General features: G+C 41.0%; 1 protein-coding gene across 6 annotated transcripts in view; it reads left to right on the forward strand.

The window, feature by feature from the left end:
- Positions 1-20,136, forward strand: part of LOC143274983 (helicase domino-like) — a 95,032-nt gene that overhangs the window by 17,796 nt on the left and 57,100 nt on the right. For all 6 annotated transcript variants that reach the window (XM_076579011.1, XM_076579016.1, XM_076579013.1 and 3 more), the window contains 9 exons: positions 706-846; positions 4,161-4,341; positions 4,803-4,882; positions 5,565-5,762; positions 10,825-11,017; positions 11,443-11,565; positions 13,654-13,817; positions 17,065-17,160; positions 17,787-17,964. In XM_076579011.1, the coding sequence (XP_076435126.1) occupies positions 706-846; positions 4,161-4,341; positions 4,803-4,882; positions 5,565-5,762; positions 10,825-11,017; positions 11,443-11,565; positions 13,654-13,817; positions 17,065-17,160; positions 17,787-17,964 (1,354 nt within the window). The remainder of the gene's footprint in view (positions 1-705; positions 847-4,160; positions 4,342-4,802; positions 4,883-5,564; positions 5,763-10,824; positions 11,018-11,442; positions 11,566-13,653; positions 13,818-17,064; positions 17,161-17,786; positions 17,965-20,136) is intronic.

Genomic DNA, 20,136 nt, shown 5'->3' on the forward strand with positions numbered 1-20,136 from the left:
GCAAGCTTTTTTTTTCACATTTTCTTCTTTCTTTCTGTTGTTTCATTGACACTTAATGTTGCATGATATATCTTCCAGCAGGACACATAAATGTGTGGATGATCTGTGTCACTGGACAGTTACCGAGATTCTGCCTTGATGATGGGTGAAAGTCTTAAACCTGTCCAAACATCAACTGAACAGGTTGTAAGAATCTGTCTCTTCCTTTGGCAGACTCAGAGAACACTGTCCAGACAATACCATTATGGTGACCAAACGTCAGGTGTAAGAAGCTATGTGTCAAACCATTTTGCCCTTAAAATCACATTTTCTTCTTTCTTTCTGTTGTTTCATTGACACTTAATGTTGCATGATATATCTTCCAGCAGGACACATAAATGTTTGGATGATCTGTGTCACTGGACAGTTACCGAGATTCTGCCTTGATGATGGGTGAAAGTCTTAAACCTGTCCAAACATCAACTGAACAGGTTGTAAGAATCTGTCTCTTCCTTTGGCAGACTCGGAGAACACTGTCCAGACAGTACCATTATGGTGACCAAACATGCTGTTAGGTGTCACAAACTATGACTGATTAAACTTGATTATAAGGAAACAGATTTCTATTCAGAACTATACTGGTAAATGTGTGGCAAGTCTGGTTTTTGTTGACGCTGGTTTATGTGGATGAGTGAGTGAAGTGGGAGGGACTGGTGCTGTTTGCAGGTTGCCCGCATGGTGTCCAACTACTTCAAAGAGCAGGAGCAGAAAGAACTGAAGGCAGAGAAAGAGGAAGCCACCAAGCTGAAGAAGATTGCTAGTCACATGGCAAAAATGGTGAAGGAGTTTTGGACCAATATTGAGAAGGTAAAGGTGCCAGTTGAAGGATGTGAAATGTACAGTGAGGGGAGGGGACATGGTTGTGTTGATGTGTAGTTGTGAGGTCTGTCTGCATGGCTTTTTATCAGATAGTCAGTATTGGACCCGATACCTGTCATGCCATTTAAAGGTTTATGGTTTAATTCTGAGCTTGTGCTAATCGTACACACAGCCTAAAGGTGGCTGAAATACCTCAGTGAAAAGTCTATGATTGGGTTCAAACCCACAACTTTTTCAGCTGTCAGTAATTTCCACGAGCACCCCCTCTTCCCCTAGCCTTTTTAAGAAATGTATATATATATATATATATATATATATATATATATATATATATATATATATATATATTTACTATAGCATGTAAATACTTGCTGTTCTGGTGAAGTGGAGGTGATGCTCTTTTTGTGATATCACTGGACAGTTACCGAGATTCTGCCCTGATGGTGGGTGAAAATCTTAAACCTGTCCGAACATCAACTGAACAGGTTGTAAGAATCTGTCTCTTCCTTTGGCAGACTCAGAGAACACTGTCCAGACAATACCATTATGGTGACCAAACATCAGGTGTCAGAAGCTGTGTGTCAAACAATTTTGCCCTTAAAATCCATTGGACAAGACCTCATGACTTGTCTGTCTTGGGAAGAAATGGACATCGGGGGATCTTGTTTGCTTCCTCTTCTTACTATCACAAACGTCCAGTGGTAAGCATCTTGGCCAGCCCTATAATTGAGACGTCTCTAGAGCCAGGGCATAGTCCTTGACTGAAGACTGCCAGAGGATGTTAAGAGTACAGTTGGCAGAGGGTAGGGTCAAGGTTGACCAACAGAGTAAGGGTACCAGCACTCTGGTCTATGAGATTGTTCATACAGATGGCTGGAATCCTCCATCTCTGCAGTCCTCACCCAGGCAGCTGGAGTCTGGGCCATGCTTGAAGATGGTATGGTCCCAACATGGGGGCAGACCTGGTGTTACGCAAAGCCCGTACCAACTCATTTGTCTCTTTGGGAAAGACTGGGTATTTTTGCACAATTTTGGATCCATGTGGTCTTCAGTGGGGAATATGGGCACAACACTGGTTTTTTGTTGCTGTTCATTGCCTGTTGTAGTTTTTGTTGTCCTGCTGGTAAAGTAGGGACAGTTACAAGATTCTGCCCTGATGTTGGGTGAAATTCTTAAACCTGTCTGAACATCAGTGAACGTGTAGTAAGAATCTGTCTCTTCCTTTGGCAGGCTCTAAATACACTGTCCAGACAATACCATCATACTACTTATAACTGGTAAGAAAGAGTCAACACTTAGCGTGCCAGGGAATTTGGCAAATAAATGATTCCTAATTGAGGGGAAATTTTCACATACAAAGAGTAGGCGAAGGAAAAAATTCATGTTCGATTTCTGAACATCGGTAAAAATAGATTATAAAAAATTGTGAAGAGCACAGGAACAGGAGTCAGATGGCTGCCGGAAAAAGAGGGCGCTAGTCAGGGGGGCCAAGGGGAGGTTACCTACTTCCGGGAGGTTATCGGCCGTAGCTACTTTTGTTTTCTCCACATAGGCGGATAGTAGTTTGCACAGGACAGGAATGTCAGACCCCTGCCGGAGTCTGCACTAGTGGGTCACGGTAAATATGTTATTTAAACGTAATTTTAGGTAGAAAATTTCCTTTTGGTGTGATTAAATGAATATGTCACACACACACACACACACACACACACACACTCTCTCTCTCTCTCTCTCTCTCTCTCTCTCTCTCTCTCTCTCTCTCTCACACACACACACACACACACACACACACACACACATCCCCAACAAAGAAATGTCTGGATCAAAATAAGCAGCCCAGTGTCAAACCCACTGATCTGAAAATTGGCACACCACCTCCACTGCCACTCCCCTTCCCTTCCCACACGACCTTGTGTACTGATTCACTTTGATCACTGAAATTTGAAACATCCCCCATCCCATAATACTTCTCATGGGTCTGTCTTGTTACACATAGTATGTGTTCTCAAATCGTTCAGTGCTGTTTGGTAGGAAAGTCAAACTCAGTTCTGCTGTTTTTGGGAAGAGTAGGCTGATACTCCTCACCTCCCTCTTCTAAAGAAATGTAAATTGCAATTTATCATCTTTATCAAGCATTCATTTTTTATTTTCATTGAGCAGCCACTAAATTCTATGTCATTTGCTCACATCCGGTTTGGACAAAGAGTCGCCAGTTTGCTTGCCTGTATAGAGATCGAGCTGTTGACATGCTCTATTCAGCCAATGAAATTACTTTTAAAAAACATTTACAGTTCTTCCTGGGTGACATAGGGTGTTTCCATGTAGAGGGACCCCAGTGAATCTAAAGCTACAAATTTATTAATTCCAAAATGACATACAAGATAATATATTAATAATAATGTACATTTATGTAGTGCCATTTCTAAGAGTTCAGTGCGCTTTGCATGGAAGAAAAATATTACAAGTTACATAAAACATTCATGACCACTCTTTCTCAAAACCCCTCCTCCCCTCACCCTCCGCCACCCCCACCCACACACACACACTCTCGCTTTCCCACTCTTCATACATCCAAAGTGAGCTGACATGGGTATTGTTGGAGAACAAGGAAGCTGAGAGTGCTTATAGATAGGTTTTAAAAAGACGAGTTTTTAGTGACGAGCGAAAAGCAGAAATGGAATCAGATGCACGGATATGATAAGGAAGGTTGTTCCAGATGGGAGGAGCAGCAAAGAAGAAAGAGCATTCACCATAGGTTCTTGTATTGACACCAGGATGTTTCAATAGGTAACAGTCAGAGGAAGAGCGGAGATTTCTTGTGGAAGTGTAAACACTGATAAGGTCAGAAAGATATGTAGGTCCTGCTGGGTGGAAAGCAGAATAGCAGAGACATGCAAATTTGTATTTAATTCTCGCTTCATTGGGGAGCCAATGTAGAGTGCAGAGATTTCACAAGACGAAGAAATTTATCCGCCGTTTGGGTATGGCTTTCATGGCAGTGGCAGGAGAGTGGATTATCTGCCGTTTGAGAACAGCTTACATCGCAGTCAGAAGGTTAAGTCACTGAATAAAAGAAGTGTTTCATTACACATACCTAACTGTGACCAACTAGTGCACTCTTAAACATAATTTTAGATAGAAAATTTCCTTTGAGTTGGAAACTTTTCTCTTGTAATATGCTAATCCTTCTTTCAGCTGACTTGTATTCTAAAATAATATTGATGCTGTTATCAGCTTTTGCGTTAACACTGGACGAAAGGAAAGAAATGGAATACAAGCAAGGAATGTGTGTGTGTTTGCAGGTGGTGCAATACAAGCAGCAGATGCGACTTGATGAAAAGAAGAAGAGAGCCCTGGACCTTCACCTGAACTTCATTGTGGACCAGACAGAGAAGTACTCTACCTGGCTAACTGAGGGTTTGCAGGCGGCCTCCTCTGTCAATGGCTCTGTGTCTACTTCTCCATCTCATTCCAGTGACGGAGGTGAGTATCATTCAGCTCACAGGTGTCTTGGATTGTTTTGCAAAAAAAAAAAGGAAATATTGAAACATCTTAAGATCTTTGCAGTGTTTTCTGTAGGGGAAAAATAAGAAATCTGTATGTAATTCATAACTCAAACACAGTTGCTGCAATTTCCAATATTGAGAGTAGTGTAAAGAGTGAAATCATTCTCAGGATTATTTATACTGTGACATACAGACAATGGCATATATTATGTAACAAGTTGTCTTGTGTAGAAACCATGCCCATGGTATTGCTTCTCCTCCCATATAGAAGCTGACCTGTAGTGTTCAAACAAATTTTAACAATTAGCAGACTTTCTAATAACTCGTTCATGGACTTTGCCATTACTTTCTTTTTCTGTGTGCATGCTTGAGAGAGATGTTTGCTGTTCGCCTCCTAGGGTTTGTTCATTAGCCTGCAATGTTTATTATGTTTGGCAGCCGACTTTGAACCAAGTGAAAACTCAACAGACGACGAAGAGACAATTCAGAAGGAAGAAGATGAAGCAGAAGGCAATGAGGTCAGTGGATATATGTCTGTGATGAATGTGGCAAGTGATAGAGCGTAAGGTGAACACTCAAATATAAAGCAGCAGCAACAGCCTCTGGTGTGTTAGTGAATCTGAACTTAGCTCATGGCTACCAGAAACTCTCCTGTTCTCAGCATTGGTGATTTTGATAGTGAATCGCACACTGTACACAAAGTCATCTTTAAAGATCTGGAGATTTTTTGTTGAGATTGCAGTTCTAGGGAAGCCTTTCATTTCCAAACCATGGCCAACATCATTTAGATCATTTATTGGGTTTGAAAGCTCTGCCTTGATGGCTATTCTCTACTGAGTCTCAGTATTTCTGGTGAATGTCATTTAAGGAAAAATAATTCTGTAAATAATCAATTGCTTACCATGTGTCAGGTACTTTCTGCTCTTTGTTGAATGCATTAGGGAAAGTTTGGTATGGTATGGCTCATTCCATCTGTGTGACCATCCATAACTTTCAATCGTCATGACTCCTTATCGTTTCAGTGGCTTTATTTGATTTACTGTTTTCTTCTTCGTTCATGGGCTGCACCTCCCATGTTCACTTATATGTCCAGGTGGGCTTCTACGTGTATAACTGCTTTTACCCTGCCATGTAGGCAGCCATAGTCTGTTTTCAGGGGTATTATTTCTTTTCAGTAAACTTTGCTTTGTGCCTGTGCAGGCGGATGAGCAACAGGAACTGGAAGACCTTCAGAAAGAAGGAGATCTGCCTCTGGATGAATTGCTGAAGACCTTGCCCCAAGAGGTGCTGGATGCTCCTGCCCCTCTCCCGCCACCCTTGCCTGAAGGAATGGAAGATCTGGATAGCGATGATGATGAGGTGGAGGAGGAGGAGGAAAAGAAGGAAGAGGACTTGCAGGTGAGTTGTGGTAACAGGCATGCACTAATAATGAAATACAAGGCTTACTGGAAGTGCCTCTTGTTTCCCTGTGTTCATTCCTCTTCTCTTCATGCATTCACAGACATGCACAAAAGTTTTCATGCATGCATGCACCGTTACCATCCTTGGCAGGGTTGTCAAAGGTGGAAGATAAAATAGTTTGTCTAATGAACACTCCCCATGAATTTTATTTTACTTTGTATGTTTTTTGTTTGTGTGTGTGTTTTTTTTGGTTTTGGGTTTTTTTTAATTTTTTTTGTTTTTTTTGGGGGGGGGGTTGCTCTCTGACTAAACTGTGAAGATAATGTGTGTGTTTAGCTTTGGATGAGATGGTAAACTACGGTCCTTTGTGCACTGTTTTTGGCACACATACCACACAGCTTTGGACGAGATGGTAAACTGCAGCTCATAGTGCACTATGTTCTTGGCACACATACCACAGCAACAAGATTAATTTTGGGCTTTTTTCTTCTTTTTTAAGATACTTATGATGAAATTCATCAGTAAGAAAGGAACTCACCCACTGCAGAATGGAGCCAAAATACTCGTGCTGACTTCCTGATACATGACACTGGCAGGCGTGCCTGCAGTCACTGAGGGCCCGTATTTGTCCCGGAAAATTGGTAAAATTGAAAGGGTGTCCCGGAAATACAGATGCTTGCTGCATGTCCTGGAAAAAATTTTTTTTTTTAATCCGACCGTAACATTTTTTCCCCTAAGTATTGAGTGGGTACAAGTGTACCCATAGATAGCTTTCTGACCATTGCCGGAGACACATCTTTAAGACTTATGGAAACATGGGTGCAACTCTTCCGCGGTCCTGAGACTGATTTTAGGTTTTGGTCAAAAACGGAACGTCCGTTTTCTGGGGATAAAAGGAAGAGGAAGAAAAACGCCAACGCGTTAGTGTTACCTAATTGATGGCCAGTGAGACCTGTCTGTAGTCAGTCCAAGAGAGAAATGTACTGAATGGCTGTGCCCATCTTCCTCCCTCCCTAACCTTCCTCCACCTCCACCTCACCCTTCCACTACCACTGGCAAAATCACCTGTCCCTTCACTACCCCCCTCCCCTCCTGTACTTTGACTGCTCTCTCTCTCTCTCTCCTCTCACCTCTCACTCCCCCTCATCTCAGTGTGAAGGTCCTGTGTGCTGATAAAAAGAAAAGAAAACAGCCAGAAACAACCATTCTGTGGAATCATATTCATAACTGAAATCTAGTCAACACAGACATGACCTCAATTTTCCTCCTTCTGATCCCCTCACTTGAATACACCCCTCACTCTTGTTTCCCACCACCGGACACCACCTCCCATGTGCATAATTGCCACTGCTCTCAATGAGTCTCTGCTACCAATGGTGAGAGGGGGGTGGGGGTGGATAAAAGCACACAGTCAATGATTGTGGCAAAATTGGCACCGAGCCAAGACCGTGACCACTTGCTCTAGCTGAGAATCCATGACTGCTGAAATTGATATGACCAGCCACATACCCACCCCCTCCTCCCTCCAGTCATCCCCCTTCCCCATTTCTTTCCTCAACCAACACACAAGCCTGTCAGTGGAACAGACACTGCAGCAGCAGAAACCAGAGGTCAGTTATATCGGTACAGTACAAACTTGCGTGATAAGTACATTTTCCTTGTAAACACACACACACACACACACAGAGCAGAGGTCCCCTCAAACCTCTTAAAAATCAATAATTTCATTTTCTGGCAGGAGTTGAGTTGGCCCGGGATGGTCAGTTGGGCCAAATTGAAATCAATAGTACTAATAGTGATTATAGCAATAATGTGAAATCTGCAATAGATAAATAATACAGGTGTATATGAGGGACTTGAATCACAGCCTTGGACATGATTGCATGATGACACAGACCTTCAGGAAGGAACACTGAGAAGCAGCCGTTCATAAAGCCGGGGAGGAAAAGAGACGCGTATGCATTTTGCGACATTTGTCAGACTGATGACAGATATATGTTTGCTGAGATGTTCCTGAAAATATTGCCCTGGAGGAAGGTGGCAGAATGGTTAAGACGCTCAGCTGCCAATACAGAGAGTCCGTGAGGGTGTGGGTTCGAATCCCGCTCTCGCCCTTTCTCCTAAGTTTGACTGGAAAATCAAACTGAGCGTCTAGTCTTTCGGATGAGACGATAAACCGAGGTCCCGTGTGCAGCACGCACTTGGCGCACTGAAAAAGAACCCATGGCAACGAGAGTGTTGTCCTCTGGCGAAATTACGTAAAATGAAATCCACTTTCATAGGTACACAAATATGTAAGCATGCACTCAAGGCCTGACTAAGCGCGTTGGGTTATGCTGCTGGTCAGGCATCTGCTCAACAGATGTGGTGTAGCGTGTATGGATTTGTCCGAACGCAGTGACGCCTCCTTGAGAAAGTGAAACTGAAACTGATTGCCCTGTCCCTGATTCTAATGTGTGTTGTTCCTGAAAAGCAAATTTGGGGGTAGGCATGCCTGCACTGGTTGTACATTTCGTTCTCCTATTTACATAAGGTATGTCACTTAGGATCATAGCGGTGATGTCTTTCTGCATGAAAATATATTGCTGACAAACACGCAGCATGGCAGGGAATGATAGAGATAACGAGGCTGAAGTCATGTGTATGTTTGTGTGTGGTGTATGGGTTCTATCGGTTTGAACATCAGCACCTCAGGTCTATGCTCTGAGTACTGACTTTCGATGTACTTGGTTACCTTATTCGGACACATCCTTTTCTCATTTCTCATTTTTCATTTAGTTACACTAAGTTTCATATAAAAGAAATCTGGGTTGTTACGTGTTATCACTGAGTTATCACCGAGGCAAGAGTCACCTGTACGTCTATGTGGTATATGGGTGCTATCTGTTTCGAACATCAACCCGTCAGGTCTATGCTCTGAGTACTGATTTCTTGATATACTTGGTTACCTTATCCTGACACATCCAATTTCCTATATTCTTAGCATGTTGATGAATCTTACCTTATCCTGACAAATCCGATTTCCTTATTTTTTAAGTATGTCAGTGAATCATACCACATTTCATTTGCTGTGTTCCATAAAATGATAAATTCAGTATGACTGTTCCACAATGGTTGAAGTAGAGCCACCGAGGCTAGAGTCACCTGTATGTCTGTGTGGGATATGGGTGCTATCTGTCTCGAACATCAACCCGTCAGGTCTATGCTCTGAGTACTGACTTCTGACGTACTTGGTTACCTTATCCTGACACATGACTTACCCATTTGTGGTTAGAATAAATTTCCATTTAATTACACATACTTAACCGTGACCCACTAGTGCAGACTCCGGCAGGGGTCTGACATTCCTGTCCTGTGCAAACTACTATCCGCCTATGCGGAGAAAACAAAAGTAGCTACTTTAAAGACAAGTGGGTTGGTAAATCTTATCACTGAGTTTTACAAATAATCATTGTGTAGCATGAATTCAATACAACAGACTGAAGCAAGAGTCACCTGTGCATCTATGTGATATATGGGTGCTATCTGTTTCGAACATCAACCCATCAGATCTATGCTCTGAGTACGGACTTCTGATGTACTTGGTTACCTTATCCTGACACATCCAGTTTCCTTATTTTCTTTGCATGTTGGTGAATCTTATCACTGAGTTTTACAAATAATCATTTAACTACACATATTTAACCGTGACCCACTAGTGCAGACTCCAGCAGAGGTCTGATTCCTGTCCTGTGCAAACTACTACCCACCTATGCAGAGAAAAAAAAGCATTGTGTAGCATAAAATGATGAATTCAGTATGACAGTGTTCCACAATGGATGAAGTAGATCCGCCAGGGCTAGAGTCATCTGAAAATCTGTGATGTATGGGTGCTGCCTGTCTCGAACATCAACCCATCATGTCTATGCTCTGAGCACTGACTTCCTGAGGTACTTGGTTACCTTATCCTGACACAGGACTCCTGGTTTTTCGTTTAGTGAGACTGAATTTCTTTCTGATAGATATGCAGGTTGGTGAATCTTATCACTGAGTTTTACAAATAATCATTGCATAGCATAAATTTAATATGACAGACCGAGGCAAGAGTCACCTGTACGTCTTGTGTGATATATGGGTGCTATCTGTTTCGAACATCAACCCTTCAGGTCTATGCTCTGAGTACTGACTTCTTGATGTACTTAGTTACCTTATCCTGAGACATCCAATTTCCTCATTTTCTCAGCATTTTAGTTTCTTATTACTGAGTTTTACCCAAAAAAATCATTGTGTGCCATGATAAATTCAGTGTGATAGTGTTCCACAGTGGATGAAGTAGAGCCACCGAGGCTAGAGTCACCTGTATGTCTGTGTGATGTATTGGTGCTATCTGTCTCGAACATAAATCCGTCAGGTCTATGCTCTGAGTACTGACTTGTTGATGTACTTGGCTACCTTATCCTGACACATTTCCAAATCACACAGGACAACAGTAACTGATAATATAGAATACTGGGCTTGATGTTGAAGTCTGAAAATTACATGGTGTTTGATAAAAGTAGAATTGAAAATAACTTAGTAAAACATATCTTGACAGAAAAGTAATTCTTGTCAACTGTCAGCTCCTCTTAGCAGAATTGCTTGCAGAAGACAAAGATAACATTTGTGACAATTTTGAAGCATTTGATGAATGTCTAATGTTTCGAAACATTCATAAACGAGTTAGCATGCTTGATGATATACCTAACATATGTGGACTAGATTCTGATTGGATATTCAGAAAGTTTAAAGTGAACCTGAGCATTATCGGAAAAGATCAAATTACTAAAACAAGAACAACTTATTGATTTGGGTTTGTGCATTGATGAACCAGACAGTTTGGAAAGCAAAAGAAACTAAAACGAAACGGAAGCCACAAGTAAATGACTTCCCATAAATGCATGACTTGTATTGTTGCTAATAAGAAATGATGATGATTATCTTTCATTGGAGGAACAGTGTAACATTGTACAGATGGAGAAAAGAAAAAAAAAGAAAACCCCAAAACAGTGACCTCTGTATTGTGGAACTGGGGTGTTTTCAGAAAGAAGAGAAGGGAGGAGAGGAGGGCAGCAAGGCTGAGGGTGACAAGGGCAGCAGTGAGCAGCACGAGGGTAGCGACAAGGAGTTCACTGGTGCAGAAGAGGAAGCAGTAGATGTGGAGGACACCATCGATGAACAGGAAAAGCATGAAAAACGCGACTACCAGAGTGAGCTCCAGGATCTGGCTGATGAAGGTGAGGGAGTCTTTCATCATTGTTCTTCTAAACATGATAAAAAGTTGGGTCTTAGGATTAGACTGGAAAATAAAAAGATGGTAAATATTTGCAGAGTTGAATCGGCAGTTCTGTATTATCTGCTGTCTCTCTCTCACTATATCTGTGGGTTGTTTTTTCTTCCCATTACCATCAGTGCAGCTATCTTCAGCTGTCTCTCGTCAGTTTTACATGAACATGGAAGATAAGTGATAATCGCTGATATATATATATATATATAAAAAATATGTGTGTGTGTGTTTGTCTTCACAAATGAAGTGTTGCCTCCACAAGAAGTGAAAAAAACAAGGAAGAAAAAAGATGTTTATAGATTGACTTGATTTGCAACTAGTAACTAGCTAGCTGGAAACATGTTAGGATTCTGATGTGTTGTTTTTCTTTTTCAGGGGAAATGTCCATTGAGGAACTGGCAGCCAAGTATGCTGGAGCCTATGACAGTGACTTTGAGATGCCCCAGGAAAGCTCTAGTGAAGAGGAAGAGGAGTCAGACTCTGACCTGGATTCTGATCGTGAGTTTAACCCAGACACTAGATCAAAGGAATGAGATGGGGTTAGAAGGAGCTCCTCCAAAATCTGTTTACAAAGAGGGTGGTGTTGAAAGGAACAGCATTTAAAAACAAACAGTTTGGCTCGTTCAGCAATAGTTGGCAGTGCATTTTGTTACTGGGCATTGAAAAGCGACGTCTCCTTTCCTTATTCAGTAGTCTGTCCCATACTAGTTCCTTCTCTCTCTTACCCATCTTTAACCCCATAGGCTGCCTTTATGACAAGATAACTCGTCATCGCAAGCATGTACGCTTTGCTGCCAAAATGACCAGATAACTCATCGAAATATTCAGACTTTTCCCTGGTTTGCATTCAGTTCGTTAACAAAAATATTGGTCTCTTTAGCTTGTGGAATCTTTCTAGATTCTATTCATAGCTAGAAACACCATCTACGTCGTGAGGCAGTCCTTTATTTGAACGTTTTGGTTGGGTTACCGTCGCAGTGTTTTGCCTGGCTCCTTTCCTCGCTCGCTCAACAAAATGTCGGAGTAACGCCGTGCTCAAGACATGCAATCATGACAAACTAAACCAAGATTGCTTTCTTTAGCAGATGCTCAGAAAGAATTAAAGCGTAAATTTGAAGGCGAAGACAGTGATGGAGCATTTATTGGACGATTTGATAGAAAATAAAGGGAGCCATCAAGAGAGTGGCCAAGATACGACTATCAGTGAGTGATGCTGGCTGTATGGCTGAAGCAGACGACAGAAGTGACCGAATTGTTAGCAGGACACAGTATGAGTGATTTTCTTGGCACTCAGCCAGTGCGGTCTGATGAGAACTAGATAAAATGATCATGTGAGAGGGGTGAAGAGGAGGGGGGTGGAGACTGAGGGGGTGTGGCCTCACATCCATATTATCACTTGGAGAAGTCACAATGCATTGTGGATCTATCTCTTTAATTTTTGTGTTTGTGTGGTTGTTCTTGTATGATTTTGTGTGTGTAGATATCCATTTGTCCAGAAAATATATTTTAGTGCAAATTACCTGACTGTTTGTAATGAACAAGTTGAAAATGTGACAAAAAACAAAACACTCATTTCAAAACAACAGCATGTCACTAAAAATATATAAAATGGGAAAACATGTGTTTTGTATTCTTTATTCATTTACCTTTTAGAAAATATATACTTTTATGGGTCTTTCTTCAATAACAAAGAGCACAGAAATTTTTGAAAATTTATACCCGTTTTTCTTTTTCTTTTTTTCTTTTTTTTTCTTTCTTTTTTTCTTTCTTTTTTTTTTTTATAAGCCCTGGCAAATAGATTTCTCTGAAATCTTATTTTCCTGGCAGTGAAAGGGTTAACATGGATGGACAGAAGAGAAATGGCAGAAGGGATGGAGGTCATATGCTGGGGTTGAGGGGGCTTGAATTCCAGTTCTGTTGAAGGGTCAGACACACATCAAAGGGCGGTGTGAAAGCCCCATTTCTGTGCAGTTACCCTTTAGATGTACACAGCTGTACCACCTTCCTTCTCTACAAATATGTTCCAACCTTGGTTTCTGCTTTCATCACTGTCCACTCAAACGTGCACATGCTCAGTTTGAATACCTACTCTCACACAGGTGTGCGCGCACGCATGCACTCACACACACGTACACTTTAGACTAATGATTTAGATATGTTGAGATTGCTTTTTCTTTTTGACCAAACGTGAACTTCTGATATTGCCAAATGCCCCCCAGGTTTTCAGACGGAAGGCTGTGATAGCTCTCATATTCTAAGCTGTAATAATAATGTTCATTATTTTTGTGTGTGTGCCTGTTAAAGTTGCAGAACAATAACAGTGGTGATTCCTGCATGGTTTTGGGGTTGCAAACAACAGTACTTTGTTGGCTTCGGGGGGTTGCTGTTTTGTTTCAGTCCCTTTTGCGTCTCAGTAAATGTAAATTGTTCTCTTAATATGAATGAATCATAGCTGCTTGTTGATGAATAGTCCAGTGTTAAAAGTCCTTTTCTGTTCAGTTTTGATTACCAAAATTAATCTCCTTGAGCAACAAGTTACACACAACAGAACAGAGAATTACAAGTTTTCATTTTTGTCATTTCCAGAATTTGAAATAGAGTCTGGATCATCGTCTGAGCAAGAGCAGAAAGAAGAGGAGGTGGAGACAGAGAAGGTGAAAGAGGAAAGTCCTGGTCTGGAAGATCTGTTGAAACCTCAGCAAGCTCCTGAACCCACGGCACCATCCACTTCCACAGCTGCTCCACAGCCTGTGAGTAGTTCTGTCCTTGTTTCATTGGCAGATCTCAATTGCAGACTTGATGATAAATCTATTTTAAAACTAAAATAAACCAGGCAAGATGGGAGTGCTAACTAGTGCTTAGCATTGACATGACTTGGCTCACAGGTGAATGAAAGCTACAAAGAGCTGAAATTCCAGTGTGTTCTTTTCTTGTTGAGAGTACAGAAGTTACTGTTTTTGATGTTACATTTTTTTTTCTCAGCCTATTCACTGAAAGTTGTCACTTGATTTAAAAAATGACAGGACCACATTGCAGACAGTGGATAGCACTGTGAACACAGTGTTGAAACTGATAGGCAGAACGCAACCTGTACATGGTTAAAATACACACTTTTGTGAAATTGTCATTGAATGTCCCCTTAGAACAAGCCATGTTGACTGTAATAGTCTGTGTGGTTCATTGTCAAGGGAAGAGGAAACAGCTTGTGTAAAACTCTGTGACTGGTTGGCTATCTGGTCCCAGATTCCTGTTGCAAGATACATTGTTCTACAGTCAAATGACAGGAATTGTATAGGTTATCAGCTTGTCTGACCAAATCGCTCCCACAGTTGTTAATGTGAACTTGTTTTCTTTTTTCCTTTTTTTCTTTCTTTCTTTTTTTTCCATGTTAAAACAGGCTCTCCACTGGATTGTTAGATAATTATGACTGACTGATCAGAAGGGAAAAAAGGTCTGACCTTTTGCAGTTAGTCACATATTTAACATGTGGAATTGAAATTAGAACTTGAGTGTATTCCATTGACTTTATCAAGCAGTGTTACCTGATTGGTGGACTGGATTAAAAATGGAACACTTTTCTTTAAAGTTAAAAAAAACTTGTTACACATTCACGACAAATAGAAAGCAAAGCTGAAACAGTCTGAAAAATAATAGCCAGCCCTTCGATGTATGCAACAGGAGGCTGATTTTTTGGTTACTGTTAGGCACTTGAGAAAGTTGCTGGATTTTGATAGAAGTGGTCAGGTTGATGAATCGATGATATACAGCCCTTGTCATCAAAGATCTGTCTTCATTACTGGTGCATCCCCCCCTCAGAACAAGCCATGTTGACTGTGATAGTCTGTGTGGTTCATTGTCAGGGGAAAAGGAAACGGCTTGTGTAAAACTCTGTGACTGGTTGGATGTCGTGTCCCAGATTCCTGTTGCAAGCTACATTGTCCTGAAAAGTTAATCAAAAGGAATTTGGTAGTGTTGTAAATTTACATTTTTGACAACACCAGTCTTCAAGTTGTGAATTAGATCACCTTTATGGAATTTTTTGTTAAACTATTCCCAGTCCCGTTTTTTTATGCCCAGCCTTTATGCTAGTGAAGAAAGTTCTATGTGTCCCATACCTTTCCTTACCTTCCCTCCTCCCTTATCCCTTTTACACAGACCACTGATCAGTTTCTCTCTCTCTCTCTCTCTCTCTCTCTCTCTCTCTCTCTCTGTCTCTCTTTCGCACTCTTTGTGTGTGTATCATTGCTGCCTTGTCAAAATTCAAGCAAATCAGACTCTGAAAATCACAAAATGCATGGCAGGAAGTGCCGAAAACGAGGCTGTGAATCTCACAAGTTTCGTTTATGTAAACAATAATGACTGCGCCCATAGTAAGCACATTTTTAGTCAGCGGTACCGTGCAGGTTCGGGTGTTACACTGCAAGCCGCTATTGGGCGACTACAGTGTATAATGGTTAAGGCAGGCTTCTGAAAAGATGACATGGTTTTTGTTTCAAGCTGGTCGATTGCATGAGCTGCCACGTGTAGCTCTTATTTTGAGAGAGGCTCATCAGTGGTGATCAGTTCCCCCTGAGAACAAGCCATGTTGACTGTGATTGTCTGTGTGGTTCATTATCAGGGGAAGAGGAAACGGCTTGTGTAAAACTCTGTGACTGGTTGGATGTCGTGTCCCAGATTCCTGTTGCAAGCTACATTGTCCTGAAAAGTAAATCAAAAGGAATTTGCTAGTGTTGTAGATTGATATTTTTGATGCCATCAATCTTCCAGTTGTGAACTCGGTCACCTTCATGAAGTTTCCTTTTATTTAAAACTATTTCAAGTCCTTTTATGCAAGTGGAGAAAGTACTGTATGTACCATATTTTTCCCAAGACCACATATTTGCCTCGGCACCTCTATTCCTTTTATTTTGATTACTTGCTTTCTGTGTGTATCATTGTTGCCTTTAGGCAAGCTTCTGAAAAGATGATATGGTTTGTTTCAAGCAGGTCAGTTGCATGAGCTGACAACATACAGCCCTTATTTTCAGAGGCTTTTTATTGATGATCAATTCCCCCTCAGAACAAGCCATGTTGACTGTGATAGTCTGTGTGGTTCATTGTCAGGGGAAGAGGAAACGGCTTGTGTAAAACTCTGTGACTGGTTGGATGTCGTGTCCCAGATTCCTGTTGCAAGCTACATTGTCCTGAAAAGTAAATCAAAAGGAATTTGCTAGTGTTGTAGATTGATATTTTTGACGCCATCAATCTTCCAGTTGTGAACTCGGTCACCTTCATGAAGTTTCCTTTTATTTAAAACTATTCCAAGTCCTTTTATGCAAGTGGAGAAAGTACTGTATGTACCATATTTTTCCCAAGACCACATATTTGCCTCCCCACCTCTATTCCTTTTATTTTGATTAACTGCACAGACCACTGATCAGTTTTCTCTTTTTTATTTCTTCTCTCTCTCTCTCTCTCTCTCTCTCTCTCTCTCTCTTGCTTTCTGTGTGTATCATTGTTGCCTTTAGGTAAGCTTCTGAAAAGATGACATGGTTTGTTTCAAGCTGGTCAGTTGCATGAGCTGACAACATACAGCCCTTTTTTCAGAGAGGCTTTTTATCGATGATCAATTCCCCCTCAGAACAAGCCATGTTGACTGTGATAGTCTGTGTGGTTCATTGTCAGGGGAAGAGGAAACGGCTTGTGTAAAACTCTGTGACTGGTTGGATGTCGTGTCCCAGATTCCTGTTGCAAGCTACATCTGGTTTCATTCTTTTCATCTTCTCCCCCCCCCCCCCCAGTTTAACAGCTGATGCAGTAACTGAAGTCATGATTAGGACATAGAAAGGACATTAAAAAAAAGAATTAATTTGCTCTTTTTTTTTTTTTCTTTTTTTTTTTCTTTTTTTTTTAATAATATAATTCATTTGTTGTCTTTCTGTCTTGACTATTTTGCCTTGACTACTACAACTGAATGAGCAAACTAAAGTAAAGTGAACTGATTTTTGTGTTGGTCAGGAGGTGAAGAAAGAGGAGAAGGAAGAAGTGATAAATGACATTGCTGCCCAGGCCCTCAGTCTGCAACCTAAGGGATATACCTTGGAGACCACAGAGGTGAGTCACTGGGCTGATGAATAGTACCACACACATATGGCTCCTCTAGGAACTGTAGTTGAACTTGAAGGAAAAGAAAAAAAAAAGTGGGATTGAAGGGAGATCAGCCTACTCTGTACTCCAATAACAGCCTGCCAGAAGTACTCTGTAGAGTGCGGAGACAGGATGACCTGGTTTTCAGATGTTACAGAATGTGAACATTTTCCCCGCAGAACAAGCCATGTTGACTGTGATAGTCTGTGTGGTTCATTGTCAGGGGAAGAGGAAACAGCTTGTGTAAAACTCTGTGACTGGTTGAATGTCGTGTCCCAGATTCCTGTTGCAAGCTACAAAGTATTTTGGACAAACTTAATTGGTCAAAAAGTGATATTTCATATTTTGCTGCTTAAGGTTTTTCTAAACTGTTTCACCCTTAATTATTGTGCACATGAACACAGGGCTTTTAGATAGCTGTAGACAGTCTTGCCTCATTTGGACTTTTTTGTCAAGGTAGAACAATGGGAGCTCTTATTGATTCATGCCGTGTGCAGAAAAAAGTTTATTGTTGCTTGATGAAGAGGGGTGTGGTATCTGCGAATGCTGACAGTTTGCAAGTGGTGATGATAAATGTGTGTGTCTGTGTGAAGGTGAGGACGAAGGTTCCCTTCCTGCTGAAGCACAAGCTGAGGGAATACCAGCATGTGGGTCTGGACTGGCTGGCCACCATGCACGACAAACACCTCAACGGCATTCTGGCAGACGAGATGGGGCTGGGCAAGACCATCCAGACCATTGCTCTCCTGGCACACCTGGCCTGTGAGAAAGGTATGTCGTGCTGTGCAGTGTCTGTCTGATCACACTGTCCGTGGATTGAGGACAAGTCTGGAGTTTGTCTTTAAATGTTGTGCACGGATTTAACCATTATACACCTAACTCACCCAATGTTGGCTTGCATTATAACACCCACACCCGCCCGGTACCCTTGTCGAAACACGTGCTTACTATGGACGCAGCTATTGTTGATTACATAAACAAGACTCTTGCGAGATTCACAGCCTCATTTTCGGCACTTCCTGCCATGCATTTTGCACTTTTCAGAATCCGATTTGCTTGAATTTTGACAAAGTTGTGAATTTTTAAAGTTGCAAGACGAGTTTGATGATTGCCGAGAGCTTTAGCATAATCTGAACACCGATTCTGAAGATGACTTTGAACCATTTTAATGATTTTTGCGTGAGAATCTTCTAAGAATCATTGAACTGAGTGACTTAGATATCAACTGAGTTTTGCCAACAATGAGAGTGAAGTTGGTCACTTGAATGTGAATCGATCGCTGGACCTACCAAATCATGAATCAAACACTGGACCTCTGAAATCGATACTGTCAGTGAGTTAGTCTTGATTTCACTGATATTTATTGGCGTTCTGCACAATCTCCCTGATTGTGCTAGTTCAATGGAATATACTACTGATTTGGTAAAGTTTTGCCAAAGTTTTGAAGTTTCAAAGTTGAGTTCGATGACCGTCGATCGTAGTAGCATAATCTGAACGACTATTCTGAAGATGATTTCTGCGTGAGAATTTTGTCAAAGTCAATCGTACTGAGTGACCTAGACATCCACTGACTGAGTTTTACCGATATTGAGAGTGTAGTTGGTACTTGAGTGTGAATCGATCACCGGACTTCCGAAATCGTGAATCGATTGCCAGACCTCCTAAAACGTGAATCAATCGCCGGACCTCCGAAATCATAAATCGATCGCCAGACCGTCAGAATCGATACTGTCAGTCATTGATTGCACTGATACTTATTGGCATTCTGAACAATCTTCCTGATTTTGCTAATTAAATGGATTATATTTTTCTTTTCATTATGGAGAAATTACATGTGAGGTAGGTTTGTTGTTTGTTGTTTGCTGTTGTTTTTCTCCCGACCATCATAGGAAAACACACCATCCCTCAAAGTGAAAAGAACATAAAAGTCAGCATGTTCATTGTTGCAATTCAAGTTGAGTAAGAAAAAATAAATAGATGTGTTAGAAGTCACTGCAGACCAGATAAACTTATTTCAAAGAAAATCACACTGTAATTAAAAGAATTTTTTTCAAAGTTGACCATCAGATTTGATACATTTATTTTTTTGTATGTAAATACAAAGCAACATGAACGTGGAAACAAAAATTCTGCTGCAATTTTATTATGTGTAAAATGCAGGAAAAATAAACATGTGCAACAAAAGAAGGTAATTATATTTTTAATCAATGTTTATAGTTACCCACTATCGAAAATCGCAAGAGTTATTCACCTTGGCATGGGATTTCAGGGGTGATCGTGCTGAGCGACCTGGGGGTAAGAGGGTTACGACTCTTTGTAGGTGGCCAAATCAAACGTAGCAGAATGACCGTTTCTGCTGCATGGAACCATGGCCACAGAGCAATGCCTTGGTTGATAGGGCTGATATCTGTTGATAGATGTCAGCTTTGAGAAACCTTGGAACATTTGTCATGCCAGTAGAACAGCTGTGTGCGTTGTTTGCCCATTTACATTTTTTGTACATATAAATGTTTTTGGTAAACTTGTTTTCAGTTGGTAAAAATGTTACTACTACCTTGTCAAATCACACATAATAAAATGACCATTTAAGTACACATACTTAATCGTGACCCAACTAGTGCAGACTCCGGCAGGCGTCTGACATTCCTGCTGGAACATCTGTCAAGCCAGTAAAAGGGTTATTTGTGCTGTTTCCCCATTTACTCTTCTTCTTTTTTTTTTTTTTTTTTTTTGTGCTATAAGCTTGTTTTCATTTTGAAAAACACGTAACATTTTTTACTCTTGGCCAAATCAAACATAGCAAAATGACTGTTTTTGCTGTATGGAACCGTGGCCATACAGAAATGCCTTGGTTGATAGGGCTGATGTCTGTTTGTAGATGTCAGCTTTGAGAAACCTTGGAACATTTGTCATGCCAGTAAAACAGCTGTGCTTGCTTTTTGC

Source organism: Babylonia areolata, chromosome 29, assembly GCF_041734735.1.
Source record: "Babylonia areolata isolate BAREFJ2019XMU chromosome 29, ASM4173473v1, whole genome shotgun sequence".
NCBI lineage: Eukaryota > Metazoa > Mollusca > Gastropoda > Neogastropoda > Buccinidae > Babylonia > Babylonia areolata.